Source organism: Canis lupus, chromosome 27, assembly GCF_048164855.1.
Source record: "Canis lupus baileyi chromosome 27, mCanLup2.hap1, whole genome shotgun sequence".
Taxonomy (NCBI): Eukaryota; Metazoa; Chordata; class Mammalia; order Carnivora; family Canidae; genus Canis; species Canis lupus.
In genome coordinates, this window is record NC_132864.1 from 17059463 (window position 1) to 17079613 (window position 20151).

The 20151-nt window shown below is 55.7% G+C and overlaps 2 protein-coding genes across 6 annotated transcripts in view; one reads left to right on the forward strand and one right to left on the reverse strand.

The window, feature by feature from the left end:
- Positions 1-9950, forward strand: part of CFAP73 (cilia and flagella associated protein 73) — a 13709-nt gene extending 3759 nt beyond the window's left edge. Inside the window, exons 5-9 of one of the 4 annotated variants that reach the window (XR_012019218.1) lie at positions 267-488; positions 767-925; positions 2157-2212; positions 2654-2726; positions 5982-9950. Coding sequence is in view for 3 of the 4 variants with exons in the window: in XM_072802607.1 (XP_072658708.1) it covers positions 267-488; positions 767-925; positions 2654-2875 (603 nt within the window). In the remaining variant the exon portion in view is untranslated. Of the gene's footprint in view, positions 1-266; positions 489-766; positions 926-2156; positions 2213-2653 lie in introns of all 4 variants that reach the window. The other 3 variants (XM_072802608.1, XM_072802609.1, XM_072802607.1) reach the window with 3 other exon arrangements.
- DDX54 (DEAD-box helicase 54) overlaps positions 3418-20151 on the reverse strand; it is a 20970-nt gene continuing 4236 nt past the window's right edge. For both annotated transcript variants that reach the window (XM_072802605.1, XM_072802606.1), the window contains exons 3-20: positions 19476-19546; positions 18737-18925; positions 18583-18632; positions 16798-16839; positions 16578-16673; positions 15774-15895; positions 15606-15667; positions 15379-15510; positions 13769-13979; positions 11200-11334; positions 9517-9738; positions 9363-9436; positions 8456-8668; positions 7175-7317; positions 6972-7085; positions 6224-6328; positions 5869-5981; positions 3418-4041 (exon numbers count right to left, since the gene is read on the reverse strand). In XM_072802605.1, the coding sequence (XP_072658706.1) occupies positions 3809-4041; positions 5869-5981; positions 6224-6328; positions 6972-7085; positions 7175-7317; positions 8456-8668; positions 9363-9436; positions 9517-9738; positions 11200-11334; positions 13769-13979; positions 15379-15510; positions 15606-15667; positions 15774-15895; positions 16578-16673; positions 16798-16839; positions 18583-18632; positions 18737-18925; positions 19476-19546 (2327 nt within the window). In that variant the 3' untranslated portion in view covers positions 3418-3808. The remainder of the gene's footprint in view (positions 4042-5868; positions 5982-6223; positions 6329-6971; positions 7086-7174; positions 7318-8455; positions 8669-9362; positions 9437-9516; positions 9739-11199; positions 11335-13768; positions 13980-15378; positions 15511-15605; positions 15668-15773; positions 15896-16577; positions 16674-16797; positions 16840-18582; positions 18633-18736; positions 18926-19475; positions 19547-20151) is intronic.

Genomic DNA, 20151 nt, shown 5'->3' on the forward strand with positions numbered 1-20151 from the left:
AACTGAGGCTCGCCATGGTAATTTCCACTCAAGGACACAGGCACTCCATAAATATCCGTTAAATGGAACAATTGCAGGTAGTGAAGCTTGGCTAGGCTTTATGCTGGAGTGGGGAGGGGCGGAGTGGCCCTCAGTTCTGGGATAGGCACTGTGTGATGCCCTCATTTTGCACGTGGGCTAACCAAGGAGGCGCTGGAGGGCCAGGTGGCCTGCAGAAGGCAGGGGCCTGCGGGCCACCTGAGGTCCACATCTTGACCCCACCCCAGTTCCAGAGGGTTCCCGAGCTGGTGGCTCGCTTTGAAGGCCTGGCTGATATGCAGGTGGCACTGAGACTCACAGAGCGCCAGCGGCTGGAGGAGCTGGAGGAGGCCCGCGGGCGGCTGCAGCAGCTGCGGGACGCCTGGCAGGACGAGGTGCTTAGGCAGAGCCAGCAGCGAGTGCAGCTGCTGGAGCGCCTGGAGGCTGCGAGGGAGCGCACACTGTGCTGGGTACGGCCCGGGAGGAGGTGGGCACTAGGGACCCCAGCCTCTCATCACTAGAGGAATGCTGGGGTTCCTAAGAGCAGAAGGAGCAATACTTACCCCAGATGGGAGCTGCCCTAACGGGGCCATCAGAAAAGGCCTTAGGGCACAGGAGGCCAGTCCTAGCAGAACCTGACAGCCAGTCCCTGCATTTCTCTTTCGGAGGCACCCATGCACACCTAACTGGAGCAAAGTGGATGGGCAGGTTCAAATCTTGATCTGGGAGGAGATGTGGTGTTCTTTAGGAATCCAAGTGGATTCAGATCCAGAACACAGCGGCAGCGAAGACCCTTCTCCTGGGACGCACTAGAATGGCAGCGCTCAACCTCTTCCAGCTAGTGTGTCAGCACAAGAGGCAGCCACCTGCCCTGGACATTGAGGACACCGAAGGGCAGCTGGAGCAGGTGAGCCCCCTCTTTATGTCCCCTCCCACTCCCAGACCTTCGGGAACTTCACAATGCCTGAAATCTCATCTACTCTGGGTTGAGTATGGCCCTCTGGGAGCTGAATGCACACTCCGACACCACAGATGTGGACTCCATGGCCATCTGGGGACCCTGCCTAGGAGGCCTGGGTTGGTCTTGGCTCCGAAGGGCATTTGCTCTGTGGCCCCAAAAAGTCATGCTCCTCTCTGGACCTCAGGGCTCTCCAAGGGCTGGGGTGTGTACTGATGACACCGCACGTTCATGACAAGAGTCTGTCTTTCGTCCCAGTGTCAAACAGCACAAACAAGTGATATCAATGAGAAACTGGGTTGAGACTCACCTTTAATCAATACCTGACCCCCCTGTCCTGAGGCATGGACAGGCCTCAGCTTCCCTAGGGAGGGAGAGGGAGTGTGGGGCTGTGTCCTTGTCCTTCTTTCTGTACAAATGTCACTATGGGCCAAGTCATTCAGGTTTGCAAAGCTGCAGAACATGTGACATGGCTTACAACGGAGGGTAGGGGTTTCTGACTTTGGACACCTCTGTTGCTTTTTTTTTTTTAAGATCTTATTTATTCATGAGACACAGAGAGGCAGAGACATAGGCAGAGGGAGAAGCAGGCTCCCTGTGGGGAGCCCACTGTAGGACTCGATCCCCGGACTGGGATCACACCCTGAGCCAAAGGAAGACGCTCAACCCCTGAGCCACCCAGGCGTCCCACCTTTGTTGACTCTAATGGGGACCCAAAGCATGGCCCTTTTCAGTGGAAGAAACAAAAGAAAGGCATCCCTGCCCATGCAACTCCTGTCCTGTGCCCATCACCCCAGATCCCAACCAAACACCAAGAACTTCCGCCCCAGGAGCCTACTTTGTGCCATTTGCTGAGTGGGACAGGTTCACGTACACCACTTGTTGTCCCAAGGGTGGCCCGGCACCCTGCGGTACGTAGGACGAGTCCAGGGACAGAGGCTCAATGTGACCAAGTGAGCAGAAGCCTGCCCTTTCAACCAACCCGAGGAGGAAGGCTCAGTGCGGGTGATTGCTTTAGTCCCACAGTGCTCCCTGGGCTTGGGCCTCACCTGATGCCCCCTGCAGGTGACGGCGGTGGGGGGAAATGCAAGAGCGCAGCAGGGCTTCAGTTCATAGCAGTTTATCCAGTTGCCTCTCTACTTATGACGAGTATAGCTTAATTCTTTTCTATTTTTGTTAGAAATATAGTTTCCTTCTCAAATGTTTCAGTGACAAACGTGAAGGGAGAGCCCAAGGGTAAGTTTGCCTCAAGTTCTAGCTCTTGCCAGTGGACCCAGGGGCATTAAGTTCCTATCAATAAATAATTAAAACAAAATATGGGCATGTTAACCCCATGGAGATGAGAGCAGGTCAGCCACCAAGGAATATGACTGATCCAATTAAAAGGGGAAAAAATGAATTAATGTTAAGTGAAAATACTCATTTAATTAGAATGCAGGTGATAGATAACCAGCTAGGAAACTGAGGGTGTCTGCTTACAAACCATTTGGAGGCTTGGACTGAGGCCCAAAGGACCTCAGTCTAGGGGAGGTTTGCTGGTCCCAGGGAACCATCATCATAGCTTTATTAGGGGTCTCCACCCCCCCTCCACTCTGCAGCATCCTACCTTGTATTTGTGGGGGGGTGGAACTGGACACCCAGGGGCTGGGATGTGACTGCTGTGTTGGGGACCCACAGGTGAAACTGTTCATACTGGACCGGTCCTCCATGCTGACCAGTTTTCGTCGGGCCCAGTCCACCCTTGACCCAGGTGAGCAGGGGGGCAGGGGGACCCCTGAAAAGGAGGTATACATTTCTTGCAGGGTGTGTGCCAAGTGGTGCCCACCTGAGATGGGAGGGCCATGCTCGCTCAGACTGCCGTGCGGAGTACAAGAGGGGCATATAGCAAGTGCTAAATAAGTGTGCACTCGAGGGGGGGGGGGGGCACCAATCCCTCATCTGCCACATGGCCTAGGACCGGGGGCAGTCATGGCATTAAACAAGCTGATGTGTGTCAAGTGTCTGGAATGAAGCCTGATGCAAATTCTGGTACATTCTGAGTGTTTGGGAAGTAAAGTAAAATAGCCAGACTGGCGAGAGGGTCATACAGCAGGTACTTGCACAAAGCCTCCTCTACTGCGGACTGTTGCAGATGATTGGTGGCCTGAAAACCCAGCTGCTGGAGGCTACCTTTGACTGTCCCAGGACCCCAAACTGGGGCTGGGGGCACAGGGCTTGGAGGGCAGAGGCCGGGACCAATTCTGACTTCTGGGGGTGTGATGGAGCCATGTTAACTAACCCCTTTACAGCCAGAGGGGAGCCACTGAGCCCTCTGCCCCACACCCTGCTTCTCGCCTCCCTCCCGCAGCCCCCACTGGGTCTCTCAGCTCAGCAGGCACACCTGTTTTAATATCTGGGTCTGCCCCTTCCAGCTTCTTGGGTAGACTGCACTCCTTGTCCACTGGAGGTGCGTAATAAAGATTTATTACATTAAAAATCCATCACTGGGCCTTAGGCACTCAGGGCTCAGAGCCATGTGGCCACCACCTCTGAGCTCAGGAACCACCCAGCATGCGTGGAAGCAGGAGCAACTCAGGTGTGGCCGCCTCGACCTCACCAGCAAACTCCTGGGAGCCCTTAAAGACTGTTTAAACGTCTCCGTCTCTGTCTTGGGCAGAGGCGGCTGCTGCCCTCCGTGGCCACACAGTGCTCTTCTTTAGGGTCTGCAGCACCCGCAGGGAGCGCCGCCAGCACCTGGCACAGGGCCAGGCACACGGTGGTACACGGGGTCATCTGCGATGTCCACCCTGACCCTTGGAGCATGCGAGGAGTCACAGGGCCGGGTCACGGCCCTCACATCCTCTTCCTCATCTTGCCCTTCTTGGAGGGGGCACCCCGGCCAAAGGCACCCCGCTGCAGCTCCTGGGCGCGGCGCCGGTTGCGGGCGGAGAGCTGCTTCAGGCCCCCACGCTGCAGGAAGCGCAACTTCTGCGCGCGGCGCCGCTGTTTCAGAATCTGCTGCTTGGTCTTGAGCTCTGAGCGCACGCGGCCTGCAGGGGCGCCTGGGCTGCGGGGCTGGGCTGCACCTGCCAGGACGGGCATTCAGGGAGTTCAGCCATCGAGTCACTCCCAGAGGCCTCCTCTGCCCAGAAGCCTCCAGACCCCTCACCCCCACCCCACTATGGTTCTGTCTTCACTGCTATGGCTCTGGGCTCTGGCTCACCAGAGGTGCTCAATAAAGCTTCCACAGTCTGCTGTACTGGTCAACAGCACGGAACCTCAGGCTAAACTGCTGGGGTTCAGATCCCAGCTGTGACCTCTCGGAACTTGGGCAAGTCGCTTAACTCCTCTGAGCCTCCGTTCCCCACTCAGAATTAGAGATAATAGCACCTCTCTCACAGGTCCTAACGAGGAGCAGATGAGGAGGTGTGTACCCTGCTCAGAACAAGAGGTAGCCCAGAGTAAGGGCCTCCTAAGTGTCCCATCATGATTATAGGGCATCCAATGAGGATTTACTGAGGATGCGCTCTAAGCCAGGCCCTGGGGACCCAGCACTGACGAGAAAGACTCTGATCCCTGTCTCCAAGGACTGCATGCTCTAGGCTTGTTAGCTTAACTACTTTTGGCAGGACAGAGGTCAGAAAAGACCAGAGAGGGGAAGGGATTTGGCCAAGGTCACTTAGCAAAGTGGCAGCAGCAGCAGACGTCAGGTCTCTGGGAAAGCACTTACCCTTGCATCCCTGGCTCCCCCAGCAAGCCCCGGGTCCTCCTCCTCTACCACGTTCCCTCTCCCTGCCTGGCTCTTCCCTTCCTTGGGCTCCCACACACAAGATCACAAAGGCGGCCCCAGATGTCTTCACAGGGGCCAGGGTACCAGACAGGGACCCGTCACCTCCACAGAGGACAAAGCAGGGAAGAACACCTGTTCCTTCCTGAACCCCCCCCTCCCCACCCCCCGCAGGGCCCAGAGGAACAGCCTGCTTCAGGTGGGGTAAAACCAGAACTAAGCAGCAAGGGGTGAGAAGCCTGGGGAGGCAGGGGCACGTCTGCAGAGACACAGAGATGGAGACAGAGACAGAGGCACCAAGAGGGAAAAGAGAGACTCAGAGAGACAGGGAAAGGGAGACAGGGAGTAGGAGATGCGTGTAGCGAGAGGAAAAGAGACGATGGAGGAGACAGATGGTGGGAAAGGAGACAAACGCAGCCTGAGGAGAAAGGAAAGAGGAGCAGAAACAGGGATGCAGAGTCGGGGATGGAAAGAGAACAGGGAACTGGAGAGAGAGAGCCTAGGAAATGATGGAGAGGAGGCTTCCGAGAAAAAGAGAGATGGAGACAGAGGGAGGAAGGGAAGAGACCTAGCCAGCGAGGAGACACCAAAGGGAGAGGGGAGTGTGTGGAGCACCCAGGAGGCCTGGAGTGAGGCACAGAGGACCAGCCTAGGGGCTGGGACAGTGAACGGCCCCAGAGGCCATGAGCAGTCCTGCAGGATCGTGGGGAGACGGGAAGACGGCAGGACTAGGCCCCCCCGACCCTCGGGAGCCATTCTGGTCCCCTCGCCTGTAAGACAGCTGCTCTGTCTTCTCGCCACCAGCTCACAGGTGACATGTCCAGCACAGAGCCTGTCCCCCCACAGGAAGGGGGAGCCTGCTGACCACAAGCTTGCCCCCAGAGGCAGGGGCAGGGCAGGGGCCATGGCAAAGGTCCTGAGCCCTGCCATCCCATGGCCCTTCTGCTCAGAGGGGCTTGGCACGCAGGGCTGCTGACCCAAGCTGTGGCTGCGAGGTATGGGCTCCAGCTGACAGAGCCCCTTCAAATCCCCCTGCAGCCTGAAGGGCTCAGGCCCAATCAAAGAGAACCAGGTCCTGGGATGATCCAATGCACCATTGGCCAACCTGTTTTGAGGACTATCCTACCTTGGCCTCTGCCCCGCTTCCCACCTCTTCGCTCTGGGCCTCGCTGGTGGGATGTTCCTTCCTCTTCTGAGTCACGATCATCAATTTTCTGTTTCTGTTTCCACTTCTGGTAGCTGGGAAGCTGCGTTAAGGAGGCTGCGTGCGTGACCATGATGCCCTAGATGCCAGTGGGCAGGGAGCAGATCCAGGTACCACCGCTACAGAGTGGGGCAGCAGAAGCTGCTGGGCGCTGCCCCCCACATCCCGAGTACGCAGTGCCCTGGCCCTGATCCCACTCCCAACTCTAGGAGATGCAGAGGTAGAAGCTGCTGGGCCCCACCCCTGGCCCCACCCCTGGCCCTGCCCCTTGGGATACAGGTCCCGTTTGTAGGAGCTGCTGATGTAGCGCCCACTCTCTGTCTTGATCTTTTTCTTGTCTTCCTGTCCTGACTGTCCCACAAACCGCTTCTTCTTCCGGTCCCTGCAGGAGAGGGAGTTGAGAGAGCTACTAGGGAAGGAGATGGCCTGGAGCAGCCCTCTTCCCCTCAGCGCTTTTCCTCCCCACCTCCCCCAAGGGAAGCAGCCTGCCCATGTCTAGCATACAGCAAGTGCTCTGCCCCGTGTCACCTCTTCCTGGAAGCCCAGGGCTCAAAAGGTGGTGTGGGGGTTATTGGAAATTGGGGGGCCTGGGTCCAGATTAGGGGCCCAAGGGGGGTTCCCAATCCTACACTGCCACCTCCTGGGTCTATGACCCTGGGTTGAATACCATCACTTCTCTGGAACCAGAGTCCAAATGGGACAAATGCGTCATGAGCTCTGTCGAGAAAGACAAGCTAGCAAGAATGACAGATGGATTAAGATCCCTGTTGTGCACGATCAAGCCAAGGGGACAGGATGTGGTGAGGGGGATGGTGGGGTCACTGTCCTTGCTGTGTGTGATCACATGGGGCAGCACAGGAGGCATCACAACCCACGCTGTGCACAATCAAATGGGGGGTGATATTTCCTATTCTAGGGAAATAAATGGGAGTCGGGACAGATGGACCACATGTCTGTCGTGCGGGACCGACAACGTGGCAGACATGTGGGCATGGGGGTGCATGTTTGCTTGCTTGCTCACTCACCACTTGAGCTGCTGCCGGCCCCTGGTCAGGTTCTGGGCTTCGTCCCCCATCAGGTCCAGGACGGCGCCAGCCACCTGCTGCTCAAATGCGCCCCCATCCCCACTGATGCTCAGGCTGCAGAGGAAGGGTGGGGACATGTCATGGTTCAGTGGGGTGCCAATCAGGCCCTACCTGCCCCACCCCAGGACCAGCTGGCCACTCACCCCCGCTCGCTGTCAAAGTCCTTGGGCCGGTAGGGGACATAGAACTCCAGGTCCCGATGCCGGGCCTCCTCCCTCCGCCTCTTGGCTCCCCCTTCAGGTCCTGGCTGTTGCCGCTTCCGGCCCATGACCTCAGTGAAGACCTCCTGGCAAACGGAGGCCCAGTGTCACACCTGCGGCCCCTAGGGAAGCCACCCGGCCTCTCCACACTGCTGTCCAGCTAGAGTTAAGGACCAGGGGCTCCCAGGACTTTAAAAGTTTGGTATTGCCATTTGGACACTCTGCTTCCTCATCCACACTATGGGATGACCTCAGCACCAGCAGAGCATGCTGGGTAAGGGAGGAGGAGGCTGTGGTGCCAAGTGGGGCAAGACCCATCCTGCAGCCCAGGCTGGTTCCTCGGGCTGTGTGACTAAGGCAAGGCCCTGCCCCTCTCTGGGCCTGGCCCTGCTCTATACAACACGGACTAGTCCAGGAGTTTTCACCTGTACTTTTTGGGTACTGAGACCTCTGTCCAAACCAAATATAAGAGGAACATGCTGGTAGATGAGTAGGCTTAGGACACTGCCCACCAGGCAGACCGGGTGCCCTTGTACCCCAGCCTGCCTTTTGGCCTGAAGGCCCCATGTCTGAGGCTGCCTGTGTCATGCCCTCACTGTTGCCATGTGTCCCTGCTCGGCTTCTGTCTGCCTGCCCCAGATCTCAGCCTGAGACTGTCATGGGGAGGATGATAGTGATACAGCTGCCACTGGGGACCCTCCGGTGCTGCCCTGGATCTGCCCTGTGGGCCCAGGACCAGTCCCATAGTCACCTGGCCACAGTGCCCTAATCCACAAGGTTATGGAAATGAGCTTCCCTGAGATTCACTTGATGGCAGAAGCCTAGCTTCTCAGCCAAGCTGAGCCGATAGGAAGCTGCCTAGTTTGTGCCTGACTCCTCAGTGTGGGGCCAGCACAGCACATCCTGTCGTGGACGCTCCGATGCATCTGATTTGTCACCCCAGACCTCAGTGGGGTGGCATGTCATACGCAGTGCAGCCACCCTAAAGATTCCGGATCGTGAAACGCATCTGGCACCAGGGTTCTGGGCGAGAGATTGTGGAGCAGTCCCATGACCCCACTCTGCTAAGATTGAGGCTGAGGCTCTGAGTCCTTCATTTCCACATCACAGGTGGAAGTGGAGTCACGGTATCCACCCCAAGGACTCCTCAAAGCCCTGAGGATAACTCCCCTTTGCCCTTACCCCCAGGCCCAGACTCTAGGGTCTCAAGGGTGGGGCCTGTACCTCTATACTCTTTCCTGCTGCCTCCTCCTCCTCATCCTCCTCGGGCTTCTCTTCCTGGGGTGCCGGGCAGCCTGGGGCTGGGCCAGCTGTGTCCTCCTGTCGCCCTCGTCGTCCCTGCTGGAAACTGGCGATGGCCTTGTGGTCCTTCTGCCGCTTGGCGCGCATCACCTGGCTGCTCAGGTCCCGACTGGAGGCGTTGATCTCAAAGATGGTCTGTGGAAGGAAGGCACGAGTCCTTCATCCACTGGGTTCCTTCTCTTCCCAGCCCTCACCAGCTTGGGGGGCAACATGTGGCATTCCTCCCCAAGTCCTTTCAATGCTATGAGGTAGGTATTCCCGTCACCTGCCTTTTACCATTAGAAAGGAGGCCCAGAGAGGGCAAGTGACCAACCCAAGGTCATACAGCTGAGACAAGCAAGAGTGGCATTTCAATCCTGGTTTACTTGGCTCTGAAACCATGACACTCTCTAGCTCCTTTTCCTTGATATTGGCTGTCTGGCAGCCTTGCCCAACTCCTGGGTAGGTCCTTCCAGCTTCTATGCATGCCCGGCATAGGCCTCAAATGGGGTGCCCAGCGGGAATCAAGAGGGGATGAAAGGTGACCGAGAGCCAGTTCCAGGCCTCTGGCAGGCCCAGCACACGTCACTCCCCTCTGTGAGCCTCAGTCCACGCCTCTGGAAATGTGAGGAAATGCCTACCACACAAGGTAGCAGGGATGGTTCCACAACAAGGGGCATCTCTAGAGATGCTCATGAGGCAGAGCCACAGACAGAGAACCTGCAAGCTCAGAAGAAAACCCCTGCTGGGGCCCCACTTGGGGTCTGGAGCTCAGCCAGAGTCCCAGCTCCATAGTGGCCATAGAGTGCCCTCCCCAGCCACCCATGTGCTCTCCCACCCCCTTCCTCACCGCCCGCGAGCGGTAGTTCTTGATGCTGTCCACCAGCTTCAGCCGCTGCAGCTCCTTCTCCTCAAAGCGTGAGCCTGGTGGGGGTGGGGAGGAGGTGTGAGGCCAGGGAGGGGGGCTCTGTGGTGCCCACCCGCTGCCCCCGGCCAGGACTCACTGAAGAGGGGGTGGAGGCCCAGCCCTGTGAGGTCCAGCTCCTTGGCCCTCTTGATGGACTCAGGCGAGGGTGCAGGCCGGGAGCGCACATACTGCTGCTGGGCATTGTCAGCCACCCGGCTCAGGCCCCCCAGCTCCAGCGATGACGTCAGGATGCTCTGTAGGCCACTCTCCTCATCGTCCACCACGCTCTGTGGCACGCGGCCCAGCACACCATCCACACCTGCCAGCACACAAGGAGCCCATCGGGAGGCCTCCCAGCCCTGCCCTCTGCCTGCAGCCATCCTTCCCATCCCTGGCAGTGGAATCGCAGAATAATCCCCGGTTATGGAGCAGCTCCTCCAGCCAGCCACCTGAACCAGCTCAGCCAGGCGCCCCCAGTTCCAGCCTGAGGGCCACTGCCTGTTTTCATAAATATAGTTTTCTTGGAACTCAGTCCTGTCTATCCACTTTCTTATTGTCTTTGGCTAACTTGGCACCAGAAGGGCAGGATCAAGGTGCTGCCGTGGGTCGTGTGACCTGCAGAGCTTAAGCTAGTCCCTCACTCACTTCCTGCTGACTCTCCCATGAGACCACTAAATCCCCCTACAAAAATCACACGTTGCAGAAGAGGAAACTGAGGCTCAACAGGTTTAGTCTTGCCCCACAGCACACTGCAGGGTGGTGTCACAATTCAGCCCCTATCCCAAGTTAAGAACTCGCCTGCCCACCTCTTCTGCATTAAGCTAGTGCTGGGCCATGCTGCCAACCCCGACTAGCTCTGAGGCAAATGCACGATGGCCTCCCCCTAACAAGTAACTACTCCGTGGCTGGCTTCTGTTGGGACACTGCTGCAGGAGCACCTTCCCTCTTTCTGCCCCTCCTATCCCCACTGCTTGGTCTCAACCCAGGAGGTCTGCCAAGGGCTCCAGAATCTGCATTTGGACAATGGGCCCAGCAGGCAGGGGCTCCTGACGCTTGGAAGCAGGGATGCAGCACACAGCGGGTGCTCAGTGAAGGTGCATGGGGCTGTAGGCCGCCTCCAGGCCCCAAGCACAGGGGGCACTGACACCTGGGCTCCTGAATCTGGGCTTCCACTTCGTGCTGAGTAACAAGCAACATGGGATGAGTGGCCTGGCCTCACCTATAAAGCAACCCTCCCTATGGTCTCCAATGGACACGAGACCATGTACCTTTAGGGGTTTGACATAGAGTAGGACCACAGGAGAAGGCTAACACGATCAGTGTTGCCCACCCCATGCAATCTCACCCCACAGAGAATAAGGGAAAGTTCTGTGAGTTTGACCTCAATGAATCTGTCTCTGCCCTCTTGGGCGATCCCAGAACCTTGGTCGAGTGCAGTCTCAAGCAGATGCCCACGGAGGCCAGGCAGATGAGATAAGTGGGGGTGGGAGCTGCAGTGGGCCTAGGGGCCCATCTATCAGGGGCAGAGGGCCTAGCACTGCCTGTACAGCAACCTCGGGAAAAGGCAAACTGGACAGTCAGACCCAGCAGTTTTCTAACAGCTGTCAGAAATCTGGATTTTTATGTGAAATTCTGAGTTTAAAATACAGGGCTCTGACCCTGTGGTCAAATCCAGCCCCACCTCCATCCGAAGCCATGAGCCCTTCTTCCCCACCTGCACCATGGACTCTGTGGGGAACCCACGGGGAACTCCTATCCCAGGGCCCCAGCCTCCACTCACCTAAGGAACCCTCATGGGGGCGGGCAGGAGTGAGGGCACGGCCGAGGAACAGGTGCAGGTCCAGCAGATAGGGGACCTCGTCTGGGGCCACCAAGGAGTAGGCTGTGCCGCTTCGGCCGGCCCGCGCCACGCGGCCTGTGGGAAGAAAAGATCGAGCTGAAGCAAAGACAAAGGATCCCACAACCCAGCATGAGTCCCACGGGCCCACCTGTAAGGGTGGTGATCCAGACCTCGGTGAGCTGCTGTCCTTGACTATAAAAAGAGAAAGGGTACTAACAGTCACCAGGAATCCCTGCTCAAGTGTGTGAGTCCACACAGTGCTCTGGGGAGTCAGCAGAAATCAAGATAAGGCTCTGTGCTCATTAGCAATATTAAAAGTCTTTGGCATCCCCACTTTGGGAGATTTTTCCCCAAGGAAATAACCAAGGATCCTGAGAGTCCTATTCAAGGAGGTCTACGGCAGCTCTGGCCTGGATCAGCCTCAAGTTGGAAAACACTTCAACACTTGACAGAGGCCTGGCTAAGTTAATTAGCTGGTGGCCACATGGTGGGAATGACACAGATGAGGGAGGGGGCCGGCAAACTGTGGCCAGTGACCAAAGCTGGCCCCCTACCTGTTTGTGTCAATAAAGTTTTACAGGTGCACAGCCATGCTCCTTCATTTACATATTTTCTATGGCTGCTTTCATGCTACAGCGGCAGAGATCAGGGACCGTATCCCCCAGAGCCCAAAGTATTTACCATCTGGCCCTTTACAGACACGGATTTGCCAACCCCTGCCACGGAGTGATGTTTATTTTTTTTTTTTTTTTTTTTTTTTTATAAATTTTTTTATTTATTTATGATAGTCACACAGAGAGAGGGAGAGAGAGGCAGAGACATAGGCAGAGGGAGAAGCAGGCTCCATGCACCGGGAGCCCGACGTGGGATTCGATCCTGAGTCTCCAGGATCGTGCCCTGGGCCAAAGGCAGGCGCCAAACCGCTGCGCCACCCAGGGATCCCCACGGAGTGATGTTTAATGGTGAATGGAAAACACGCACAACATGCGCTGACATAAGAAAGAGGTGACAGGAAAGAACGTCCACTGTGATTCTAATTCTGTGTTAAGTGAATCCAAGTGTAATGTTACCTTTGGTTTGTTTCTGCATCTTGCAAAAACAAAGTGTCACCACATTTGCAAGATTCGTTTGGGGTGGTCTGACTCACAGTGCGGGTCACAGAGCACATGAGAAACTCCCTTTGCAGCGGGGGGGGGGGGTTCTGTGGACCCCTCAAGCAACGTACCAGCCAGCTCTTCCCAGAGCCTCGGAAACCAGGGCACAGCGAGCAGCGACCAACAGGGAGATGAGGCCCCCAGACCTGCAGCAGGAGCCCCAGATGGAGGCCTCAGACACGCCCCAACTGCAGATCGAAGCAATCCTCCTGGGGGCCCACCATGGGCAGCCAGAATTTCCTTATTCAACAAGGTTCAATCACGTGGAACCTGCCCACCAGATTCTTCTCTCACGGACCCACATGTAACTCACTCGTGTTTACCAAGGTAACACATACATTTAGGAGTTGAAAGAAGGCAAAGAAAGCAGAGTGGTGGTTGCCAGGGGCTGAGGGAGGGAGGACAGGGAGCTAGTAGTAATGGGAACAGAGTTTCAGTCTAGAAAGATGAGAAGGTTCTGGAGGTGGATGGTGGTGATGGTTGCACAACTATATGAACGTACTTAATGCCTCTGAACTTATACCTAAAAATGGTCAACATGATGATTGTGCATTAAATACACTTTACCGCCGTTTTTAAAAGGGCAGCAGTGACAAGAGACAAACTAAAATGACAGCTGTGTCACCAGGGAGGCAAGGAGGGATAGTGGTGTAGAGGGGGTCCCGACCCCAGCTGCCCCACTTTGCTACCTGTGTGACCCTTGGCCAGTTATGAACCTCCTTGGCCGCAGTTTCTTCACCTGTAAAAAGGGGGCTGGTGCCACTGGCACCCTCTACAGGGGATTGTCGTGAAGATGGAAAGAGCTAGGAAAGCACTTGCACCTGGGCCCAAGAGGAGCACTGGGGAAGCAGAGTTGCTGTCATGCCACCAATGACAAGCATGTGCCTTCCTGCCTTCTACGTGCTTTGCTTCATTTTCCAGTTTTCCTACTATGTGGGTGCCTTACTTTTATCACAGAAGTCACTGGGTACTTGGCCTGGGAGGGCAGAGAGGAAGGTGGGGCCCTGCGTGCTGACTCAACAAAGTCAGGCACTCCCGTCTGCCCTGGATGAACAGGACACACAGGGGCCCCTATGTTATTTGAATCTTGCAAAGACTTAAAGGAGAGGAGCTAAAAAGACAGAGTTTTGGGGAGAGGACTGTGAGGAAGGAGGATCGGGGGACAGGCCATTGGACCGTGACAGGACAGGGAGAAGAGAGCCCAGAACAGACAATCCAGAAAGTGGAGAACTGCCTGCTTGGAGCCGCAGGAATCATGGCTGGGCCACATCCCCCAGAGATGAGAACTTCCCCAGGCTTCAGTTTCTCCACCTATAGCACCAAGCGTGGTCCGGATCCAGCCACGGGCTCCTTACCCACACGGTGCAGGAAGAGCTTGCCCTTGGCAGGAAAGCTGTAGTTGATGACATTGTCCAGGAGCGGGATGTCCAGGCCACGGGCCGCCAGGTCTGTCACGATGAGGGCAGAGCACTTGTTGTGGGTGAACTTGGCGAGGTTGATCTTGCGGGCCGTCTGGTCCAGGGCACTGTAGATGTGGGTGCAGCTCACGCCCTGGGTCGTCAGCAGCTGCTCAGAGTGAGGACAAGAGGGAGGGAAAGGGGTAAGGAGGCTTGCAGGAGACAGGAGAGGACACCAAGCCATGGCGGGGATGCCACGATGCATTAGGAAGACCAAGGGCTCTGGAGTGGGGCACCTCTGGTCTGAATCCTAGCTCTGAGGGGTAGCTCTGGTACAAATGGGGCCGGTATCACCTCCCACCTCTCCGCACAGCCAAGAGCATCAACAGAGATGACACACGTGGAGGTCTCCTGTAGAGGGAAGGGCCAGCCCAGGACATAAACCTCATCCCCACTCTGCCGCGAGTGAGCTGTGTGACACTGACAAGTTATCTAACCTCTCTGTGCCTTCACTTTCCTCATCTGTAGAATGGGGAGACTAATAGTTCCTTCTTTATAGCTTTGTTATGAGGATTAATACACATACAAGGCTGAGCACACGGCCTGGAACATAAGAAGTACTGTGACAGTGTTAACTGCTCTTTACAAATTACTATTTTGGTTTTATTCATCAGTGACCCCAGCAGCTGCACAAAGAAAGCACCGTTAAATGCACGTCAACAAAGTGAAACCCAGTGAACTGCGTCCTCAGATAACAAGACCCCAGGTGTGGCTGACCCAGGGTAGGTGGCAACAACCGGCAAGGGGCCCTGGTAGCCTCTGGGGCACACGGACTGTCCTGTGCTGAGGATCACAGGTACATACATACGAGAAAAAAACTCCATCAAGCTGCTCCTGTAAGCTTAGGATACTTTACACAGCTTCCAGCTTGTAGGGCACACCTCCATTTTAAAATGTGAGATACATGGGACACTGAAAATCCACCGAAAATGACAGGATTGGGAGCAGGGGATGTACTTCAAAATCACCCGGATGTAGGGAAGTAGCAGAGCAATCAAGACGGGCCATGAGTTGACAACTAAGTACCTGGGAGTTCATTATGTTATCTGCTGATGATAGTTATGAGTTTGGAATTCTTTTCTTTTTTTTTTTTTTTTTAAGATTTTATTATTTACTTAAGACAGAGAGCGAGAGCGGGCACACGAGACAACCAGTGAGACAGCATGAGCAGGGGAGAGGCAGAGGAAATGGGAGAAACAGACTCTGTGCTGAGCAGGGAGCCCGATGTGGGGCTCAATCCCAGGACCCTGAGATCATGACGTGAGCCAATGGCAGATGCTCAATCGACTGAGCCATTCAGGCACCCCTGGAATTCTTTAGGATCAAAAATTAAAGAATAAAACAGGAGGAGCCCTGGCCAGGCCTGTGTCCAGCTCTGGTGCTGCCCTCTGGTGGCCGCACACAGAACTGCAGCTCCAAGCTCACGGAGGAAGATGTGCAGGTCCTGAGACCCTGAGGCGGGTGGCCCGGTGGTGCTTCCCCAACAGGGCCCTCAGAGCCCCCCTCACCTCGCTGAGGTACTCGGCGTGGTGCTTCGTGGCCACAAATACCACCGTCTGGTCTTGGGGCCGCACCACGGTGCGCAGCAGGTGGAGCAGCACAGCAGCCTTGGTGTCCTCACGCACAAGGAAGAAGGAGGTCTGTCGGGAGAGGGGCACAGTGTGCTCACAGGGTGGGCTCATGGGTGTGGGGCTGCAGGCTCGGGGGGGGGGGGGGGGCACGAGCAGAGTCTCACCTTGAGCTGCTCATTGAGTTTGGCATCCACATCGAGCCGGATGAGTACAGGCTCCGTGAGGCCTATGGTTGACACATGGAAGGTATGGGGGTGAGCCTCGGGAGGACAAGCACCCTCAACCCAGGCCCCTAACCGGGGCGGGCCCCAGCTGCAGCCCAGCTCACTCACCCGCCCGGGCAAACTCCACAAGCAGTTTGGGCAGTGTGGCAGAGAACAGGACCGTCTGGTGGCCCCCGGGGAGGCGGCCGATGATCTCCTGCAGCTGCTCCGCAAACCCCATCTCAAAGAGCCTGGGGAACAAGGGCGGGGTCAGGAGAGGGCCGTCCATTCCAGCAGCCTTGCCCCCAGCGCACTCTGCCATGTGCACTGGTGTCTGCCCCGTGTGACTCTTTAACTCACTTTCCAATCACTTTGTCTCTGTGTGCCCGCCTCACCCCCAGCAGGGATGACCTAAAAACCTTGAGTCTGTCCTCCGTTATGTTGCTCAGTGTCATGCTGAAGCCAATCCTAGTGGCCCTCCCTCTGGGCCGGGCACGATTGGAGTGCCTTACAGGCACTGACCCTCCCAGCATCCACCAGTCTGGGCTATTGGATCCCCTGTCCGTGGACAAGGCTGCCAAGGCCCACGGACCCTCAGATGTGCCCAAGTTCAGAGCCGGGATACAATCCACCCGTCTGGCTCCAGTCTACGGTCCGGCTTTGTGCTATTTATTTCTTTGTGATCACATGTTTGCTATTCTACTGTTTTCTTCCACATCCCTAAAAGTAAATACAAAATAAAAACTGTGTGTCCAGGGAGCTGTGTCAGCTCCGGTGCTGCTTAGGGTCTGTAGCCCATGTGGCGGGAAACACTGCTTTGAGCATGGCCACACCAGTCTCTTCAGGCAAAGTCCTTCCTCCCGGCCCTGGGGCCGGCCCTGGTATGGGGCACCTGGCCCTGACAGAGGCATCCGGGAGGAGGCACGGGCTCACCTGTCTGCCTCATCGAATACCACGTACTCCACACTCTGCAGCTTCAGGTTCATCTCCACAGCCACGTGCACCAGACGCCCTGGAGTGGCAATGATTCTGGAAGAGGGTGTGCAGGCCAGGTCACCCAGGGCCAGGGCCACCCACACAGCCCGCCTCGCACTCCCCAACAGCTGGCCACTGGAAAAGAGACCCCGGACCACCATCCTCAACCCAAACTCACATGTCAGGATTTTCATGCAGGGCTGCAAACTGGTCTTCCATCCTAGCAGAGGGGAAGAGGAGGTGTCACCTTGACACACAGGCTGCTTTAGTCCCTCTCCCTCTCCCTCTCCCTAACAAGGGGGCCAGGTGAGGCCTATACCCCCTCCCCAGGCTCAGACTTGGGGAAATGCTCTTGCTGAGGTACTGGGTAAAGGCGTTGCCCTGATAAGACATACAAGTTCAAACATACGAAAGGACTGATACCACAGAGTTCCCCAAAGAGATGGGCTCTCCCTTTCTGGACTGCAGCAAACCTGTCTCTGCTTCCAGCACTACCTACCAACTAACTCTGGAACTGTCAGATCCCCCAAGATTCCAGGTTTCCTGGATCTCTGTCCTTGTTCTCTCTCTCTCTCTCTGTTTTTTGAAAGATTGCAAGATTTTATTTATTTATTCATGAGAGACACAGGCAGGAGAAGCAGGCTCCCTGCGGGGAGCCCGATGCGGGATTCAATCCCAGGACCCTGAGATCATGACCTGCTGCCAAAGGCAGATGCTATCCACTCAGCCACCCAGGCATCCTTCTGTCCTCGTTCTTAAACCTCTAGGCACATAGCCCTAACTCTGTACCTCCTCTGCAACACTCTCGGGACACCTGTAGGAGCCAGAATTTTGAGGCTGGCCCTGCCCAGGAAGGCATTTCAGACAATCACAAGCTCCAGAGATAATCAAGTACAATGTGGGCAAAAGAACATTTAAAAGTCAAACACTCGGGGGATCCCTGGGTGGCTCAGTGGTTTGGCACCTGCCTTTGGCCCAGGGCATGATCCTGGAGTCCCGGGATCAAGTCCCACATCGGACTCCCTGCATGGAGCCTGCTTCTCCCTCTGCCTGTGTCTCTGCCTCTCTCTTTCTGTGTCTCTCATGAATAAATAAATAAAATCTTTAAAAAAGATAAAATAAATTAAAAAAAAATAAAAGTCAAACACTCTTCTCAGAATCCAAAGTGATCGGTGACAGTGACATTCAGAGAGCAGAGTAAGGAGCGGGGGCAGCCCCCATGGCTCAGCAGTTTAGTGCCACCTTCAGCCCAGGGCCTGATCTTGGAGACCGGGGATCGAATCCCACATTGGGCTCCCTGTGGGGAGCCTGCTTCTCCCTCTGCCTGTGTCTCTGCCTCTCTCTCTCTCTCTCTCTCTCTCTGGTCTCTCATGAATAAATAAATAAAATCTTAAAAAAAAAAAGAGAGTAAGGAGGGGCTGCTGGGTGAAGGAGAATCTGTGGGATGAGGTAGGAGACTAGGTTCCAATCTTAGCTCTACCACCTAATCACTGTGTGGCTTTGAGCCCATCACGTCCTCAGTTTGCCCATCTGCAGAACAGGTGTGGTGATTGCCACGCCAAGATCTTTCCCAAGATCCAGGAAATCCTAGATTTTTCAAATCTGAACTATCTTAATATCATATCAATGATATGATATATATGAATATATATGAATATCATATATTCCTTGGTTTCTGAGCAATAGCTCACGATTAGGCATATATATTAAAGTAGGTATAAATGGGCAGCCCATTGAGTTGACCCTGGGTAGTACCAGCAACCCCAGGAGTACCAGAACCCTGGCTGCAGAGTTGGGTGGGAGATGCCTCCGGTATTTTACTGCCTGTTTCCCCTTTTGTTCAGGGTGCACAGAGAAGCTGCCATTGCTCTGAAGCCTCCCAGACTCAGTCGATCTAACACCCTGGAGACTCAGCCTATGCCTGCACGGCGGGGCTGGTGGCATGAGGAAGGGGTACTCTTACTTGTCTCCTCCCAGGATCAGGGCAGTCCTGAGGCCTGTGAACTTGCCGAGCTGTGGGGGGCAGAGAGAGAGAGAGAGATAGATGGAGATGACTCACCCCAGCAGGCCTCCCTGACTGGCCCCAGCTCAGCCCATCAGTCCCAGCCCCAACATACCTCCTTGGTGAACTTCATGGTCTGCAGGGCCAGCTCTCGGGTGGGCGAGAGGATGAGGGCACGGGCCCCAGTCTGGGCGCTGTGGGTCTTGAGGCGCTCGAACATTGGGATGAGGAAGCAGGCCGTCTTGCCACTGCCAGTCCGGGCCATGGCCACCACGTCCTTGCCATCCAGGATCACGGGAATGGTCTGAAGAAAAGTGGGCAGGGAGAAGCAGGGTCAGCTTCTGCAATGCAATGTTCAAACCCAGAGCACTGAGCCTGCAGGGTGTAGGCAGGGGCCTGTTGCCCAGTCCTCCTGAGCCTATTCCTGCCAAGGTTTATCTGTATGCTTCCAGCAACAAGCAGCTCACTATCCCCCAACTCTTTCCACTGATGGACACATCCTTCTTTAGGTTAAGCCAGACTCTATCTCTCTGTCTTATCCTCCTCCTTGGGACCCCAGAGAATCACTGTCTACCTCTTGGCTGAGGACAATACTCATGACCCAGGGGTGATAATGGGGTGCCTACGAGCTGCCTGGGCAGGGGATCAGTAGTGGGTAGCCTGGGGGAGGCTGAAATGGCAAAGAGGCCAACTTTCTCCACTTGTGAAATGAGCTGACTGTGAGGCTTTAGCCAGAGTTAGAGGGAAGATAGATATGACAGTCCAGACAGGGAGAGTGTGTCATGAGGCTGGACAAGAGGGCCAAGTCAGTCATCTCCTCTTCCCAAACCCCATTAGCCCTTCCTGTCGCGTACCTTTCTCTGGATGGGTGTTGGCACCTTGTAGCCTTTCTTCATGATGCCCTTGAACACTGGGTAGCTCAAGCCTGGAAGAGACACGGGGATGGCCAGGGGAAGGGCAGCCCCAGAGGCACACCACACAAAGCTGACCAGGACAGATGACTGTGTCATCAACCTCGATGGTAAGAAGAAAAGGGGTTGGTGGGAAGGTATATCATGCAGACTTGAACACACTCTTAATGCCATGAGACCACTTGGGGTGTCTCATGCACGATCTCGGGTGCTGCCGAGGAACCCCCTGCTGCAGGCATGGGAAAGTCATGTGAGAAGTATTTAGCGATACTGAGTGGGGATGTCTGTGATTCTTGTCAGAATCATCCAGGATGGGCAGCCCGGGTGGCTCAGCAGTTTAGCACTGCCTTCAGCCCAGAGCCTGATCCTGGATTCCCGGGATCGAGTCCCACGTCAGGCTCCCTGCATGGAGACTGCTTCTCCCTCTCTGTGTGTCTCTGCCTCTCTCTCTATGTGTCTCTCATGAATAAATAAATAAAATCTTAAAAAACAAAAAACAAAACAAAACAAAAAAAACGAATCATCCACGATGCTGGGGACAAGCAGGTGGGCCATGGAGGAAACAAGACAGTTGACACTGGCGGTGAGTACAGGGAGACTCACTGTTTTTGGATTTTTC